Source organism: Gopherus evgoodei, chromosome 2 (assembly GCF_007399415.2).
Source record: "Gopherus evgoodei ecotype Sinaloan lineage chromosome 2, rGopEvg1_v1.p, whole genome shotgun sequence".
Classification (NCBI taxonomy): domain Eukaryota; kingdom Metazoa; phylum Chordata; order Testudines; family Testudinidae; genus Gopherus; species Gopherus evgoodei.
Genome location: NC_044323.1, coordinates 73,932,984 through 73,952,406, shown reverse-complemented (window position 1 = coordinate 73,952,406; position 19,423 = coordinate 73,932,984). Strand labels below are relative to the sequence as shown.

The window sequence follows — 19,423 nt, the reverse complement described above, 5'->3', positions numbered from 1 at the left end:
TAGCAAGAAGGCAGGGCACATGCATAGGGCATTGTTCAATTTTTTTCAGTGTTTTGCTTTGAACTGTTAGGGATTTGTTTTTCTAGCATTTAGTAAAGACTTATCAAATGCTAGAAAGGCAACCTGTAACACATAGTATAACCAATTTTAACATGCATATATATACATAAATAAGGAACTTTATATCCCAGTTGTTAGAACACATTCATATGTAACTCAGAGGGGTGAATAATAATAAACCAACAAGGGAGTACAGATGTGGTCTAGATGAAATTATTGTAATGTGGTTGCACAATTGGTTGAAACTCTGTACTCTGAATAGATATCAATAGTTTGCTGAGAGGTTTTATCTAGTGGAGTCCAGCAGGGGTTAGTGCTAGTCAATATTTTCATTAATGACATGGACAACAGAATAGAGAGTATTCTTATAAATATGCAAATAACACGACGGTGGGAGTGGTTGGAAGAGAGGATTAGAATTCAAAAGGAGCTTGACAAATTAGAAAATTGGTCTGAAATCAATAAGACAAGTGGAAAGTTAGGAAGGAAAATCAAATGCACAACTACAAAATGGGGAATAAATGGCTATGATGTAATACTACTGAAAAGGATCTGAGGGTTACAGTGGATCACAAACTGAATGAGTCAACAACCTGATGCAGTTGTGGAACAGGCTAATATTCTGGGGTGTACAGGAGTGGCACCAGAGTTTCTGGCGCCTTAGGCAGAATTTGGGGAGGCGGCATTTTGTGTGCTCCCCACGGGGTGCGCGGTAGCTTCCGGTTCCACTCCCATTGCGCCGCCGAAGAAAGACCCTCCACCGAAATGCCGCAGGTGACAGCAGCAGTCATTGAGCTGCTCAGTTGCCTGCCGCTGTTTTCCGCGGCACGTAGGCAGAAGGTCCTTCTTCGGCGGGGCAACAGGAGCGGAACCGGAAGCTCCCGTGCGCCTCATGGGGAGCACACAAAATGCCACCCCCCGAATACTGGCACCCTAGGCGACCGCCTAGGGTGGCCTAATGAAAGCGCCGGCCCTGGGGGTGTATGAACATGCATCTTGTATCTAATACACGGGAGGCAACTGTCCTGCTCTACTTGGCACTGGTGAGGCTCAGCTGGAGTACTGAGTCCAATTCTGAACACTACACTTTAGGAAAGATGTGGACAAACTGAAGAGTCTAGAGAAGAGCAACAAAAATGATAAGGCTTAGAAAACCTAACCTAGAGGAAAGGTTAAAAACATTGGGCATGTTTCTTTTTGAGAAAAGAAAACTGAAGGTATGTCTACACTATGAGATTATTCCGATTTTACAGAAACCAGTTTTTTAAAACAGATTGTACAAAGTTGAGTGCACGTGGCCACACTAAGCACATTAATTCGGTGCTGTGCGTCCATGTACCGAGGCTAGTGTCGATTTCCGGAGCGTTGCACTGTGGGTAGCTATCCCATAGTTCCCGCAGTCTCCCCCACCCATTGGAATTCTGGGTTGAGATCACAATGCATGATGGAGCAAAAACAGTGTTGTGGGTGATTCTGGGTAAATGTCGTCACTCAATCCTTCCTCCGTGAAAGCAACTGCAGGCAATCATTTTGTGCCCTTTTTCTCTGGATTGCCCTGGCAGATGCCATAGCATAGTAACCATGGACCCCGTTTAGCCTTTTGTCACTGTATGTGTACTGGATGCTGCTGACAAACGCGGTACTGCAGTGCTACACAGCAGCATTCATTTGCCTTTGCAAGGTAGCAGAGAGGGTTACCAGCCCTATTGCACCATCTGCTGCTTTAGAAATTGGCAATGATGGTTACCAGTCATATTGTACCGTCCACTGCTGTCATGGGTGCTCCTGGCTGGCCTCGCTGAGGTCGGCCGGGGGCTCATGGACAAAAATGGGAATGACTTCCCAGGTCATCCCCTTCTTATGTTTTGTCTAAAAATAGAGGCAGTCCTGCCTAGAATACAGAGCAAGTTTACTCGAGAACCAGAGAGCACAGCCGCTCCAGGTCAGAGCCCCAGATATACCACAGAAATGATTAGCTGCATGCCATTCTAAGGGGTGCCCCTACAACAATCCCACCCATTGTTTCCCTCCTCCCACACTCCTCCTGGGCAACGGAGGCAGTTATCCCCCCATTTGTGTGATGAAGTAATAAAGAACGCAGGAATAAGAAACACTGACTTTTTAGTGAGATAAAATGAGGGGGAGGCAGCCTCCAGCTGCTACGATATTCCAGGCAGGACATCTCCATTACTCATTAAGGGGGGGGGAGAGGAGCTCAGCCTCCAGCTGCTATGATGAGGACCATTACCAGCCCTATTGCACCATCTGCCAGGACTGAATCTCCAGGACACAAAGCTTAAAGAAGGGAGTGACCGGGAGTCATTTCCATTTTTGCCCAGGCGCCCCCAGCTGACCTCACTGAGGCCAGCCAGGAGCACTCACAGGATGATGACAAGGACGGCTATCAGTCATATTGTACCATACTGTCTGCCACAGGGAGGAGAGGGGACAGGATGCTGCTGTTTCGCGCTGTAGCACCCCGTCTACCAGCAGCATCCAGTAGACATACGGTGACATTGAAAAGAGGTGAGAAAATTTTTTTCCCTTTTCTTTGGGAGCGGGGGGTGGGGTGGGTAAATTGACGACATATTCCCTGAACCACTGGCGACGATGTTTTTGACCCTTCAGGCATTGAGAGCTCAGCCAAGAATGCAAATGCTTTTTGGAGACTGCAGGAACTGTGAAATAGCTCGAGTCCTCAGTCCCCACTCTCTCCCTCCATGAGCGTCCATTTGATTCTTTGGCTTTCCATTATGCTTATCACACAGCACTGTGTTGAGTCCCTGCTGTGGCCTCTGTCTATCATAGCCTGGAGATTTTTTCAAATGCTTTGGCATTTCATCTTCTGGAACGGAGCTCTGATAGAACAGACTTGTCTCCCCATACAGCAATCAGATCCAGTATCTCCCATGCGGTCCATGCTGGAGCTCTTTTTGGATTTGGGACGGCATGGCCACCCGTGCTGATCAGCGCTCCATGCTGGGCAAACAGGAAATGAAATTCAAAAGTTCGCGGGGCTTTTCCGGTCTACCTGGCCAGTGCATCCGAGTTCAGATTGCTTTCCAGAGCAGTCACAATGGTGCACTGTGGGATACCGCCCGGAGGCCAATACCTTCGAATTGCGACCACACTAACCCTAATCCGACATGGCAATACCGATTTCAGTGCTACTCCCCTCATCGGGGAGGAGTACAGAAATTGGTTTTAAGAGCCCTTTATATCGATACAAAGGGCTGCATTGTGTGGACGGGTGCAGGGTTAAATCGGTTTAACGCTGCTAAATTCGATATAAACGCGTAGTGTAGACCAGGCCTGAGGGGGGACCTGATAAAGCTTTCAAATACATTAAGAGGTGTTATAAAGAGGAGGATGATCCACTGTTCTCCATGTCCACTGAAGGTAGTACAAGAAGTAACGGACTTAATCTGCACCAAGGAAAATCTCTCTAGGTATATATTTGAAAGATTTTCCTAACTGTAAGAGCAGTTAAGCTCTGTAATAGGCTTCCAAGTGAGGTTGTGAAATCTCCATAACTGGAGGTTTTTAAGAACAGGTTGTATGAACACCTGTCAGGGATGGTCCAAGTTTACTTGGTCCTGCCTCACCACAGGGGTCTGGAATGGATGACCTCTCAGCTCCCTTCCAGTCCAACATTTCTATGATATGATGAAACTTATAAAACAGACATAGACGTACCAGCCAGAAGTTTTAATTTCACCTTATGGGCACTAAAACACATGACTGAAATCATATTACAATTGTTTTTAATATTCACTTGTAGATTACTTGAGAATAAAACACCTGAATCATTGCAGTAGTGTATCAGTTGCAAATAATACTTTTACTACTCCTACCAAAAAATAGTAAAGGCATGACTGAACTTTGGAAAGAAGAATCATTTTTTCAAGTACATGAAAATTTGAGGACCTAAAAATAGTTGACAGTGGCTAAACTGACATAATATTTCAAAAATGAGTTTGAAAAAATGTCTTGCATATGGCTTTTTAATCAAAAAGGAAATAGGAATTGATCATGTAAGCTTGTATTTTAAAAAATAAGGTCTTACTCTTCTCTTGGATACCACTGTGTCATTACTGGCTTCTGTTTTATCCTCTAACACTCCTGCCCCTGAAAAAATTGTGAAACCAATACAAATAAATATTGAATATTATTCTTGGCAAATAGAATATAAATTGTTGTAATTGTTTATAAACATATTTACACTATTGAAATATAGAACATTACAGTCATAATTGATTTTAGTAGGTCATATTAATATTACAATAATCAAAGGGTTTGTATGAAATCATTTTGACTCTGATTTTCAAAAAAGAGTCTCTTGTGGGAACAATTTGTATCCACAATATATTACCCAAATAAACATTGGGTTCTTTACACTGTTTCTGTGTATTTACTACCACAAAATAGATTATACATATCAGGGTAGAAACAAAGATAGATTCTTCTTGAATAAAGGTATGAACCAAGATGTTAAACTGTTCTCAAACATACCATACATTACGAAACTGCCATATATAAACTTTCTTCTTAACAAGGAATGGATTATCTCTAACTATAAGTTCTATAGTTTCTTAATGGATTGCTCAAATCTCCATCCTTTTAGGAGATCTGTATGCAATCTGATATAGATATTAAGATTTCGTTATGAGCACTGTCTCTCTTCCCTAAAGAAAGCATTCATTATATGAACATTCCATCTCAGATGTGGTCACTACTGTCAGACCTCTAAGTAATTTAAAATGTGGGCCAGTAAGTGTGTGTTACATAGTACAATGTTTCATCAATAGGTATGTTACTTAAATATTTGTAGTTTAGTCACTTGAGTTGTTGCCTATAGAAACACAATTTTGAGACTGAGGAACAGTAAATAGAGTAGAGTAACTGAATATTTAAAAAAAAAAAAAAAAGGAGTCCTTGTGGCACCTTAGAGACTAACACATTTATTTGGACATAAGCTTTCGTGGGCTTCATCAGATGTATGAAGTAAAAATTACAGGAGCAGGTATAAATACATGAAAGGATGGGGGTACTTTACCAGTATTAGGTCAGGCAAACCAGTTAAATCAATTAACAGCAGGATACCAAGGGAGGAAAAATAACTTTTGAAGTGGTAGGAGAATGGCCTATTACAGACAATTGACAAGATGGTGTAAATAACAGTAGGGAGAAATTAGTATTGGGGAAATTAAGTTTACCATATATATTCGTTCATTAGCCTGTTTATTTATACGCTGACTGCCGAAGATGGCTAGGTAAAAATAGCAAAAACCAAATGACCCTTTAATAAGCCAACCCTATACTTCAGGGGTTGGCAAACTTTGGCTCTTGGCCCATTAGAATAAGCCACTAGCGAGCCTGGATGTTTTGTCTACCTGGAGCGTTCACAGGCACAGGGCCCCTCAGATCTCAGTGTCCGTGGTTTGCCTTTTCCAGCCAATGGGCTGGGAATGGCGAACCACAGCCACAGGGAGCCGATTTAAATAAAATACAGGGAGATGTATTTATATCTGCTCCTGTATTTTTTACTTCATACATCTGATGAAGTGGGTTCTAGCCCACAAAAGCTTATGCCCAAATAAGTTAGTTGTTAGTCTCTAAAGTGCAACAAGGACTCCTCATGTTTTTTGGTAATACAGATTAACATGGCTACCACTGAAACCTGAATATTTTAAAAATTCCTTTTATAAAAGGCTGCCTATACTTTGCCACAAATCCAAGTAATATTGTTTACAACCTGTGTATAAGAACTTTAGCTTATTCCATAATAAATTTCATTAATGAAAATATACACAGCATAAAACAATAATATTCCAGAAGTTATGTTTACAAACTTATTTAAAAGTCTGTAGCTCACACTTTATTTTTAAACTGATTAACAATTACAGGCCAAGTGTCTTTCTTTCCTTTTTTTTTTTTTTTTTTTTTTGACACCTCAGCTTTCGTAGTTTGCTATCAGAAGAACTGATAGACTTACCTGTGAAGGACAGAGAAGGCAAATTTTGTTAAAACTATCTTCTCTGGGTATCAACAGAACACAGGTAATTCATTGTTCAGATAAGTAACAAAAAGGTTTACCACTGATTTCCTCTACCACAGGGAGAACTGAACAACTCTCCCTGATCCAGAGACCCAGTATGAAGGGCCTACAGAAGATTTTGTTCTCTTGGGATCATGTTTTTCCGCTATTTTGCAACAAGCGAGGAGGGATGCCTAGAGGTAGTTTGCTTGATGGTCCACTGGAATCTAGACATGTTTTCAGATACAAAAAGACTAAGAGGGACATCAGTATATTCAGAACTGCCATTGTCTCTCCAGTAGACACAAAATGGGTGTGGTAATATCTTTTATTGGACCAAATTCTGTGCGTGAAAGAGACAAAGTTTGTGTCTCTTGCCCACAGAAATTGATCCAATAAAAGATATTACCTCACCCATGTTGCCTCTCGAATAACCTGGGACCTACACTGCTATAATGATGTTGCATACAACTTACCTCTAGTACACAGATGTGTAGGACCTATACTTGAAGAAATCAAGTAATGTTGGTGTGAAACTTTAATGCATGAACTTCTCATACAGGTATGGACCCTCAAAGGTGCAACACTTTGGATGGGCAGTTCCCACCCTGCTCTAAAAAGAACCTACTCTTGTTGGGCCAGATCTGACACTGGTGTAAATCAATATAGTTCCATTGAAATCATCTTCTTAGAGTACCTTTTGTCACCTTCCTGGAGCAGATGCCAACAAATATGTAAACCTCAGCCTAAGCTTTATACCAAAGATTAGCTATTTCTAAGGTCCCTAAACCGATCTCAGTATACTAAACTCCAGTTGCTTCTCTCTAGAGAGCAACTCTCCCAAGTGGACTCAATGAGCTACACTTGCCTCAGTGAATCAGCAGAATTCAAATAGCATCTCACAGCAGAGCTTCTGAACGGTGTGAGTCAGTGTTGGGAATTCCTTATCAGAGAGAGAGAGAGAGAGAGATTACTGATGGGTAACTCTTCAAGAGTCACCTCTGCCCATGTGCACTTGGCAGCCCCAGTACCAGGCTACCAGAATCTTTACCAAAGCTGTGGGCCTGCGTGAATGCCCCTTGGAGACATAAGTGTTTGACATCTGAGAGTGTATTGCCCCCACCAACTGCTTCAGTACCTTCTCCTGCAGCATCATACTCTAAGAGGAGAGCTCTGTGTGAATGCACAGGAGTAACTCTCAAAGAACAGTTCTTTCTGTCTCGGGCCTCATAAGGGTCAGGAAGAGAAAAGTGCCAGGAGTCAGAGCAAGGGCACACAGCGGTCAAAGACATGCTCTCAGTAGTACTGTGACCTGTATCCAGACGAGTTCTAAAGAAAGTAAGGTACTAAGAGTGTCTGCTAGGCAGATCTAAGAGAGTGGGTTCCTAACATTCTTCACTGTAGAAAAGAAGGAACAGAAGTGATTAGAGACTGCACTCACAGCCTCAGATGTCAGATGCCTCAAGTCATTAGCTTCAAAAGATTCTGACTTCATCAGAGGTTCCGTGAGCTTGCCTCTAGTGGCACCAAGTCTGCAAATGCACAGAGATCCTTGAGAAGAAAGAATGTTTACTTAAGCTCCAGTAATTATTCTTCTTTGAAATGTTGGACTACATGTTGACATCTCTGGTGCACATGTGCCCCATGCACATGAGATCAGAATCTTCTGAATAGTAGTGTCCATTGGAGCTGCGCCTGTGCCCTGTATGATTTATAGCACTTTGTAGCCTAGGTTCTAAAGGACAGGGTGAAGCGGCTGCAGCCACTCTTCAGTTCTTTCCCCAGAACAGAATTCACAGTGACAATGACTCCACAGAAACAGGGATGGAAGGCAGGTTGTGAAATATATGTGAACAATACATCTTACAATTACTGTAGGGTATGTAACTTTCTTTCATCTTTGAGAGACCATCCATGTATATTCCACTTCTGGTGACTCAGAAGCAGTAACTCATTATCCTGGATGTTAGAGCTCAGATTCTTCTGAAATGATGACTGCAGGACAGCTCTGTCAAAAAGGACAATGGATCTATAGCTTATACTAACTATAATGCTTTGAGCAGGATGACCATGTGAGGTCTCTTCCAACCCTAATCTTCTATGATAATGCTGAATGAAGCTGCTAATTGAACTCCAAGTAGCTCCTTTGCAATTCTCTTTGTAACTTTGCAGTGATGCAGTAGAGGCTGTGTGAGCTTTGGTGGAATGGGTCCTAACCTGTCCAGGTGTGTCTACATAAACCACCACACAGTATGGTTTAATACAGTCAGAGAACTATTTTGACAGTCATTGAGAGAAGACTGATTCACCCTTCATTCTGTCAGTAATTGATAGGAAGAATCTTAGGCACGTTCCGGAACAACTTTGTTCTGTACCAATAGTATGAAAGACCCATGACAATACCCACTATGTGAAGTTCAGCTTCTCCCTAAGTGGAGGCTTGGATCAGGCTTGGAGAAGAAGGCTGGTAGATGGATCATATAATTAAGATGACAGTCAAACCACAATGCAAATAAATAAATAAATAAATAAATAAATAACAGATGAAGTCATACTATAGAATACTGTACAAGGTGGTCCTGCTTTGAGACCCTGTACCTTCCCTATCCTTCAGCCAACTTTATGGCCACTAGGAAGGTAGTCTTCATGGAGAGGTGGTACAAACAGCAGGTCACCAAATGTTCAAAAAGAGGTCTGACCAATCCTGTTAAAACAATGTTAAGGTCTTAGGAGGGCAGGGTCTCTCTGATTGGGAAGTAGACAGGAATGAGTTGAGAAATCTAGCTACTATTAGTTGAAAGAAAGCGGTGTAGTCTTCCACTGCGGGGTGATGAACAGAGATAAACAGCAGGTGCAGTCTTAAAAAGCTGTTGGGGAGTCTTGTACAGTTTAAGGTGAGTAGGTAGTCCAGGATGGCAACCAGTGGCCAGACGGAGAACCTCTTCCATTTAGCAGCACAAGTAAAACTGGTGGAAAGATGTTTTGCACTGCTAATGAACAGAATCTGTTATTAGATATTAGCCAAGCAGCATCTGTGCTATAGAGCTGTGGTTCTCAAGCTTTTTAGCACTGTGGCACTCCTACAGATATTTTAAAACTAAGTGGCTTCCTACAACCAAATACTTTTCTTTTTAAACCAACGCAAGACACAAGATTCAAGAGTTCAGGACACTAGAGTTCAGATGGTTTTGCAACTTTATTTAACTACATAAAGTTTAATTATATAATTATCTCTAATCCTGGTTTTTAAAATTGTAATCTGAAAATACATATTTTGGCATGTTCTGACAAAGTTTGAGAATGGACCTGTTAAATAAAAGTTCTTCCACGACTATACCTGCTCCGACAAAGCTCACATAACCCAGAAGCTGGCTGGCTGTTGATTCATCAAGCTGCAGTGCAAAATACTGACTCTTCTTAGAACATGTTCTATCATTTGGTTCTGGAAGTTTTCTGCAATGCCATCAATGTGTCAATGAAGGGCATTATTTGACATAGTAATGGTGTTCAGTGCTGTGGCTGCTTGTTCCTCAACCATGATTCTACATGTTTATTGCTCCTGGAAGTAGAAGGGTCTCAACAATGGGGCATGCTTGTTTGTATTTTGCAATTCAGATGGTCACACTAAAAGGTGATTGTAAGGCTTTTTGAGGAACAGTTACTTCCTGAGACATGACATGTGGAGAATATAACATAAAAGACGTTGGACTCCTCGGCCAACTCCTCAGTCTCCAAGTTCAAACTGGTAGCCATCCTTTTAACGTAGGGCTGGTGTTCCTTGAAGTCGTGGAGGGGACTGCCCATTTGGGAGGGCTGGCCACCACTTTGTCCGGAGACGAAGACAATGATGACAACTGCCCCACAGGGGGAAGGGTAGGTTTCCCTTCCCTCTCCAGGGATGGCTCCTTAGATGTTGGAGCCTGCTGTGCTGCCCCTGCGTTGAATTCGGTGCCCGGGGCAGTTTGTCCGAGGAGGCCAAGGAGGAATGGTAGGAATACAGGACCAGCATCATGGGCATGCCCCACAGATTCCAGTATGGCCATTGAGTGGGCCACTGTCCCTGCTGCCACACTACCACTGCTGTAGATGCCGTGTCAGTCTCGCGGGTTAGCAGTGATTCACCCTTCCTTGGCAAGGGACTGAGCTCCTGCTCCAACTTGGACCATTGCTCCTCTGGTAACCATGGCGGTGCTGTGGAGGCCCGAGTCTGTCGACTAATCCCTATCAGTGCCTGGCAACGATCGGTGCCTGCCGGATGAATGGTACTAGAGAGGTGGAGACCGGTGCCACGTCTAGAAGCGATTCCTCCCCAGTGAAGACCAACGCCTGGGAGACCATCTATGCAATGCTAACCTGCTCTGTGGTGATCTCTGGCAGGAAAAGTGAACTGTTGTCTGAAACAACAGAAGACAAATTCTTCAGCAAACTAGATGCATCACCTGGATTTTGACAGATCTCCTTAGACACTGAGGACACCAAAATCTACACTTTCAACACACCACTTGGCAGACACTGCTTCCTAAGACTGTTTTTGGAATATGTTAAGTTCCAGAATTATTTTATCTTACAATAAACCAGATGCAAGAGGGTCAAGACCAAGGAATGGGGAGCTATGTCTCCACTCCGGTGTCCCACACCTCATAGGGGGTGAGCACAGCGTCAGGGACCAGTGTCTTCTGACCAGAGACCGAGGTTGCAGTGCTGGGGTCCTAGGCCGAGGCAATGGGAATCTACATCTGCCATCCAGGGATCGAGAATACTCCACTGCCCTATGGGGCGGTACCATGATCAACTTGCCCTTGGATGTAGGAGTCTTTGAGTCTGACCCTGGTGCAGCATCTGCGGTGCCAGCTGGCCTTCTTGCTCTTTAGTCACCAGGGCCACTTCAGGGAACGAAAGCCTTAGGAGAAGCTGGGGTCTGCTGCCACATCCAGGAGTTAGAGTTGGATCCCTGGCTGGGCTAGAGGGTCCGACTGCTGTGGTACCTCCATGAAGCTCTGCTTTGGTCACATGCTGACATAGGTCCTTTGCCTGAAGCCTCCTTCCCCTCTGGTACCGGGGAGCCATTCTTCTTTTGCCATTTCTTAGGCATCAGCAAGGTGGAATGGTGCTGGATGGAGCCAGATGTTGGTAGTGCATTCTGTACCTTTGCCAAGGTGCTAGGAGTGGAGGCCAAGCAGGAGGGCTCCGATGCAGGACAAAGCACAGCCTCCACGAGGAGGACCCTCAAGCGAATATCCCGCTCCTTCTGGGTTCTAGGGTGAAAGTTCTTACAAATCTTGTACTTGTCCTTTATATGGGACTCCCCCAAGCACTTCAAGCAGCTGTCGTGAGGGTCACTAATATGCATCAGCCTGGTGCATGACAAGCATAGTTTAAAGCTGGGGGAACAGGGCATACCCACTCCACTGCGAAGTCCATGCCGGGACTCTAACTACCAAACTAACCTAACATTTAACTTAATGGCTAAGTAAGTACCTACAAACCATATATAAAGAAGATAGACAATGGTTGTAAAGAACCACTAACGCTCTTGCAATGCAAGACGAGGTGCTCCAACAAACCATCAGAGGTGGTAAGAAGGAACTCAGAGGGGGTAGGGCCGGCAGCGCCTAATATTCCAGTACATGAGCACAGCACTCTAGGATGCACCACAGCCAACCTTACGGATACCGCTAAGGCAAGCACTTTAAGAAGAAAACAGAGTTTGGGGTACTAAACAGAGGCAAGCAATCAGACTTGGGTCTACATACATGAAGTGTTTGGTCTTTAAGTTAAGAGGATGTATACCCATAGAAAGACAGACAATATAGAACCAGATAAGCAAGTATTAATAGCATCATATGAAGATATAGTCACAGGAAATGGATGCTTCCAACTAACATACAAGATACAGTTTAGAGAAGATGTAAAACATGTGGTTCATGCTACATGAAAAGTTCAACAAGCCTTAAGAAAGAGGCTAGAAGAAGGACTGCAAAACACCACAACAAATGATATCATCTGGATAATAGAAGAACCAACAGTTGGGTTCACTTAGTAACCGTAGAGAAAAAAGTGGGACCATAGCTGTGTATGGACAGTAAGAAGCTGAACAAAAACATAAAGAGAGACCCCAAGAAGTGAACTGTTGTCTGAAACAACAGAAGACAAATTCTTCAGCAAACTAGATGCATCACCTGGATTTTGACAGATCTCCTTGGACACTGAGGACACCAAAATCTACACTTTCAACACACCACTTGGCAGACACTGCTTCCTAAGACTGTTTTTGGAATATGTTAAGTTCCAGAACTATTTTACCTTACAATAAACCACATGCAAGAGGGTCAAACAGGTGTTAAATTGTACACTGATGACATGAACAACAAGGAGTACTTGTGGCACCTTAGAGACTAACAAATTTATTTGTGTGTAAGCTTTCATGGGCTAAAACCCACTTCGTCAGATGCATGACATAATGATGACGTAATAATTTGGGGCAGCACGACCATTGAACATTAAGAGTACTGGAAATTGCAAGCGCTAATAATCTTAAACTGAGTAAGTCCAAATGTCAATTTCAAACAAAGGAAATAACATACTTGGGAGAAAGACTACCTCCAAGGGAATCTTGCCTGATGAATTAGAGAGAGTCAAGCAAGACTGATCATGCAGATACCTGAAAATAAAAAGGGAATTCAAAAGCTGCTAGGCATGTTGAACTATGTCAGCAAGTTCAGACTTAAATAGTGAGCTTGCACAACTCACTTTAGACACCTCTTCCACAAAGTCACCGAATGGGCATGGATGCCAGAGCATGGAATAAAGTTCAATGATTTAAAGCACGTTCTATTAGCTCCAGGGTGCAATTTTTTGACCCATTAAAAGACATCACTCTCTCCACAAACACTTTGAAAGGAGGGCTGGGAACAGTACTATTACAGTGTCATGGAATGGATTGGTTGCCAGTCTCAAATGCATCTAGGGCTATGACAGCCACAGAGCAGATTTATGCACAATTTGAGAAAGATACACTAGGTCTGGTGCATGGATGTACAAGATTCCATGACTTTCTCTCTGGTGGTAGCTTCAAAGAAGAAGCTGATCACAACCACTGATTGCAATACTCAAAAAAGGACTTGGAGAAGCATCATCAAGGATACAATGACTACTTCTGAAAATACAGAAATATTATATGATTCTGGAGTTCCAACATGGATACTACTTATTAATGGCAGGCATACTGTCAAGAGCACATGCTCTACCTGACAAATCACAGCCTGATGATCTGGAACAAGCAGGAAACATACATGTGAACGTGATAAAAAATGCCATGTTCTGTATCTCTAGGCATGTGGGATGAACTGGAGACAGAAACAGCTAAAGATGAAATGCTGCACGTGGTGATAAAAGTGATAAGGAGGGAGAAAAATCTCATTTGCATGTTCATTATAAAAATGAACGTTTACCTATTTCAAGCGTGTTCTTGAAAGGAACACAGACTGTGGTTCCCACAGTGATGAGAAGGAAAATATTGGAATGAATACATGAAGAGCACCTGGGAATGACTAAATCAAAAAGAAGAGCTAGAGAATTTGTATTCTGGCCACAGATGAATAGTGACATTGAAGAAATGGTGAGCACGTGTGGATCATGTCAGAAGTACTGCAATTCCCAGCAGAAAGAACCAATGATATCGCACAAACAATTCACAATTCCTTGGGAAAAAGTTGGAACTGACATGTTCAGCTTAGGAAGGACACAATCATCTGGCTGTAATGGACTATTATACCAGTTTCCAAATAGTCATCACCCTTGAAGATACCACAGCATCAACAGTTGTCAGGCACATTAAATCTGTATTTGTATATCATGGAATTCAAAAACTAGTAATAACTGACAATGGACCACAGAATAGGGAATCCTTGGATTTTGCTAAAATGTATGACATCTAGAGCCCATTCCCCAAGCCAATGGATTAGCTGAACGTGAAGTATGTATAGTAAAGAACATGCTCAAAAAGGCAATGGATGGAAGAGGTGGTCATATTTAGCACTATTCAAATATAGAGCAACACCGCTGCAATGTGGGAAGTCACCTTCTGAACTCCTCTACAGACATATAAATACTCAATGACTAGATACGGGACAAAAACAATAGATGAATAATGAGTCTCTGATAGTAAAGAAAAGACTAGGAAAGTACAATCAGACAAAATATTACAATAAAAGGAGCAAGACCTCTTCCACAATTTAAATATAAAGACTCATTGAGAACTTATCATGGGCACTGACCAGTCAGTGCTGCACTGATCATCATAATCAGTGATCACAGATGAAAACAAAAAACCTTACAAAAGAATCGTAAGCATCTGCTCAAGATACTCAACAACTTGACCAAGACAAATGAAGTGAGAGCAAACATACAAGTTAAAAACATACAGCTGATCCTGTTATTTACCATAAACCTAAACAGTCTGTTACAGACAAGGATTTGCCTAAAGGTTTGCAATACAGATCAGGGAGATTGCTGAAATGCCCTAAGAGACTGATCGAGAAATATTAGTGCTATATTTAAGCAACCAGAAGAGTTGTCACTTCTTGTATTTGTAATAGTTTGATAGTTTAAATTAATGTTTTAGTTCTGTTGGGAAATTTTTTAAAAGGGAAAATGTGCTATAGAGTAAGTCCTCCAGGAACTGCAGAGATGCCCCACTTCCTGTACACTCTAGATGCAGTCTTTGGTTTCCTGGAACACACCTTCTGCTGGGGCAGAAACAAAGGAGCCCAGGATAGGGCAGATGAAATCTGCTGCTACATAGTAGAGTTTTGTTACCTCATCTCTGTACATAATTCCTGTTTCTTCATAAAGCGTTTATCTTGAAACCAGTCTGCTCATGAGTAAGATACAACAGCATCCAGACCATGAGTTTCAGCATCCACATCTGGTCTGGATGCAGGACTAGTCCCTTCGACTGAGTGATCACATCTGTGTTTATTGGAAGTGTGATTGAGGGCTGTGTTGACAGGTTCATGAGGTCAGAATACCAGAATTGTCTGGGCCATGCTATGGCTGTCATTATTAGGGCTGTGTCCTGCATAATCTTCTTGAGGATTCTCTTTATCAAGGAAATTGGAGAGTAAGCATACATAAGCCCTCATAGCAGGAACTCAGCTGATTTTGGTCAGTTGCCTGGAAACCCAGTGAGACCAGCTGGGCCCCATAAATCTTCACTAAGTGACTGTGCTCCCTGATTGGACAGAAGAGCCAGCAGATCATCATTTAAGCCTTGTAGCAACACCACAGCATCTGCTCAATGAGTTCTACACCTGCAGCTGTGCCAGATCTGCTTCCTGTACTGGTCCTTGCTTCAAGACTGTGCCTGTTCCCACTCCAGCTCTAGCCTCTACCTTTTTCTGAACCCACTGGCTCCAGCCTCTGGCTTGTCTCCTGAACATGACTTCAGTTCTGTTCTGTCTCCTCTTCCGATCACTAGCTTGCACTGCCTATACTCCATATGTGACACCAAGTGATCTTGAGATCAAAAAAGCATTCAACAGAGAGCTGGGATTCGCTCTCCTTCATGGTGGAGAAGTGAGACTTCCTCAGTGACAAATGAGCTCTGGAACCCAGCGTGGACCATCAGCTTTCTGGAGCAGAGATGATAGTTCAAGCAGTCTTCTCACCTTTGGGACTTAAGAAGCCTTCATGGATCTCTCAAGGAGTAAGAGCTTTAGGTAAAACTCTCTGGACAATTGGGTCCTTTTTTAAAAGGAGCAGCATGCACAGCTCTTGCATAGTGTATGTGCAATGGGTCCATCATTGATGGACATGTGGACCCTGCTGCGGCACACTAAAAATTCCCTAGTGCTTTAATCTAGTCCTGCTTAATCTAGTCTAGGTTAGGACTAGATTATAGAGCACAGCAGCAGGGTCCACATGGACACCTATATGTGCAGCAGGTTAGTGTATGGTAGATTTACATCCCCACTTGCTGTGAACTAAATGTCTGTGTAGACAAGCCCATAGAGATAGGAGGCTGAAAATGGAATGAGAATTTTAAGACTTCTGCAACAAAAACTATGTATTCCTTCTTCAGAGACAGTCAAAATCTACTGAGTAGCTAGCTAGAGAACACTAGTTGCAGGACTCTCACAGGAGAGGACTGTCAGTTTGTCTTGTAATGTCCCTGGCAGTCCTTGCCAAGTCAACAGCATATAGCTGCAAAATGTTCATATGGAAAAATCTGAAAGATTGGAAAATCCTGCTTCAGAGCTTTCTTCATTCTACCGTCCCTAAAAGGATCATTGACAGTCTCTATTAGAAGTCTTTGTCCCACTGGGCCAGGAAAGACATGGGTCTAAAACACAAATTATGGCAGGCCTAATGCTTGTTATGTCAAAATTTATTCTCAATGGGGCAACGTTATTATGGCACCGAGCCTCCAGTCTCTTTCCACTAGAGTTTTACAAAGCACCAATAGTTTTTCTTCGAGTGATTGTTCGCATCAGTTCCACCACGTGCCTGGTCCTCAAGCTTTTTCCCTTAGCAGCTCCCATCGGGTCAGCCAGGGAGCCCCATGGAGTGGCTCCCTCAAGGCACTCAATATATGACCCTGCTGACTTGACCCCTGTTTGGTTTCTTCTTACCATCTGTGATGACACTGGAACTGTTAGCTTGCTCACCTGCAAGTCTTCCCTTAGCCATTCTTAGTTTTCTTTTTTGAAATATTTCTTTATTTTCTTGTTAGTTATTGTTAGCAGTATAGTCAGTGAGTAGATCGTTCTCCTCACCCTGCCTTGGGCTCTGGGGCATGCCTCAAGCCCAAGGATTTAAATCTTACAGTCTATTCAAGAAGACTATGCCAAACAGTGACCCTTACAACAACTCGTGCTTGAGGTGTCTCGGGGAGGCACACCAGTCTTCGTGTTGCAAGATCTGCAAGGCTTTGAAGCCTAGGACTAGGAAGGAACGCGACTTCTGTTTGAAACAACTACTGATGGAAGCCTCACTCCATCCTGCGGCACCCGACCGCCAAGTCCCGGGCTTGAGCTCGGAGGGCAGCACCCCAGTGTCGGTTCATGAAGCAGTAACGAGGAAGGACTCTGGTGCTAGAGATCCTTGGTACTGAAGATCCCTGGCATCGCAGCACAGTGTGGCGCCCCGGGACCGGTCAACATCTCCGGTGTCCCTTAACTGCCACAAGAAGGCCGACAGAGGGAGCTCTCCTCAGAGAGCGAGACCATCAGGGAGACCTTGCTGCCCCAGAGGAAAGACTTAACTTCCAAACAGCAAGACCCTGTGTGGTCAACTCCAGCTACCCAGTCGGCACCATTGAGTCCAGCAACCAGTGACTCTCTGGCAGGGCTTGAATTGGTGGAGGAGTTGGAAGCTCCCTCCACCCCAGATACTTTCAAGGTTGCAAGGGACCTGGTAGAAAGTACTCTCTCTCAGCCCTCTGCTGTTAGAGACAAGTCCCTGGCACCACTTACCTGGGGTCCATCTAGAGGCAAACCGGCACTGATGAGGCCATATTCCTCTCCAGACTGACACCATTCATGGAACCATTCCCAGTCTTTTTCACCCCCGACACTGACCACAGCACATGACAGCAAGACCCAGGGAGCGCGTTGCTCGGAATCTCCAGCACCGCGGAATTGGCACCAGTCACAATCACCCTCTATTGTCCGACATCATGATATGACACCAGAACATAGGAGCCACTCCTCAGCACCGGACTTGCAGCACTGGTTTTAGTCGCAGGAAGGCCAACACCATTCGTCTATACAGTTGTTGTGGCACCCATCTCTGACTTCCTCCTCGCAGCACCAAACACTGGCGCAGAGATCCTCAGCACTGCTGTGGTCATTGCCCTCAGGATCCTCAGACTCTGAGGACAGCTCCTACTACTCACAGCATAATAGGCACAGGTCAGACAAGTGTGAGAGATACGCTTCTTTGTCCTGGCAACCTCAATGGCCATCTGCTGCACAATGGCCCTTCTGGACCCCCCGGGCTTACCATCAGTCCCAGGGTACCCCTTCCAGGGTGTCAAGGTTCCTTCCCCACTCTGAACTTTAGGGTACAAATGTGGGGACCTGTATGGACACTTCTAAGCTTAATTACTAGCTTAGATCTGGTACACTGCCACCATCCAGAATTTCAGTGTCTGGAGCACTTTCTGTCCCCACAAAACTTTCCCCTCCCTGGGTTGCCTTGAGGGACTTACCAATTCCCTGGTGAACACAGATCCAATCCCCTTGGATCTTAAAACAAGAAAAAATCAATCAGGTTCTTAAAAAGAAAGCTTTTAATTAAAGAAAGAAAAGTAAAAATCATCTCTGTAAAATCAGGATGGAAAATACTTTACAGAGTAATCAGATTCATACAGCCCAGAGGTACCCCCTCTAGCCTTAGGTTCAAAGTTACAGCAAACAGAGGTAAAATGCTCTCAGCAAAAATGGAACATTTACCAGTTGAGAAAACAAAAATAAGACTAAAACGCCTTGCCTGGCTATTACTTACAAGTTTGAAACTTGAGAGACTGATTCAGAAAGATTTGGAGAGCCTGGATTGACGTCTGGTCCCTCTTAGTCCCAAGAGCGAACAACCCCCTCCCCCCCCAAAAAAGAGCACAAACAAAAGACTTCCCTCCACCAAGATTTGAAAGTATCTTGTCCCCCCAGTGGTCCTCTGGTCAGGTATCAGCCAGGTTTACTAAGCTTCGTAACCCTTTACAGGTAAGAGAGACATTAACCCTTAACTATCTGTTTATGACACAGGGTTTCTAGGTCCATTATATCGGGGCATCACCAGGCATAGTCACCAGTGGACAGAACCACTCCTTGTATCACAGAGGTGGCTATTTCCAGACTACCCTTGCATACTACAGAGTGCACATCAGAACCAGCCCCAGATCCACCCTCATCCAGGGTCCCGTCAGCCCACGCTGAGCCACTTGGCACACGCATCCCAGGACCAACCTGAGCATGTAGTGTGCCATGATGACCCTGTGTCTCCACTGGCATCTTCTTAGTCTTTGACTAATGAGGAAGTGGCAGGGGCCTCAACTTCAGGTCCTCTGCCCATGGACCACAGGGCCCAGGACCTATTCCGCCATATTACCTGTAATATGAGCCTACAGGTGGAGGAAGTCATTGAGCCAGAGGACCTAGTGGTGGACATTGTTATGCCGGAGGTCCCTTCCAGAGTGGCATTACAGTAATTAAGACTATTGGCAACAATTATAGTGTTTGGTGGAAGACTCCAGCCTCCATTCCACCGACCACCAGGGGTGTGGAAAGAAAATACTTTGTTCCCTCTAAGGGCCATGAATTTTTGTTC

The 19,423-nt window shown here is 43.8% G+C and overlaps 1 protein-coding gene across 1 annotated transcript in view; it reads right to left on the bottom strand.

Annotated features, from left to right (window-relative positions):
• Nucleotides 1–19,423, bottom strand: part of ZCWPW2 (zinc finger CW-type and PWWP domain containing 2) — a 113,930-nt gene that overhangs the window by 51,354 nt on the left and 43,153 nt on the right. Inside the window, exon 5 of the mRNA XM_030549337.1 lies at nucleotides 4,127–4,188. Within this exon, the coding sequence (XP_030405197.1) occupies nucleotides 4,127–4,188 (62 nt within the window). The remainder of the gene's footprint in view (nucleotides 1–4,126; nucleotides 4,189–19,423) is intronic.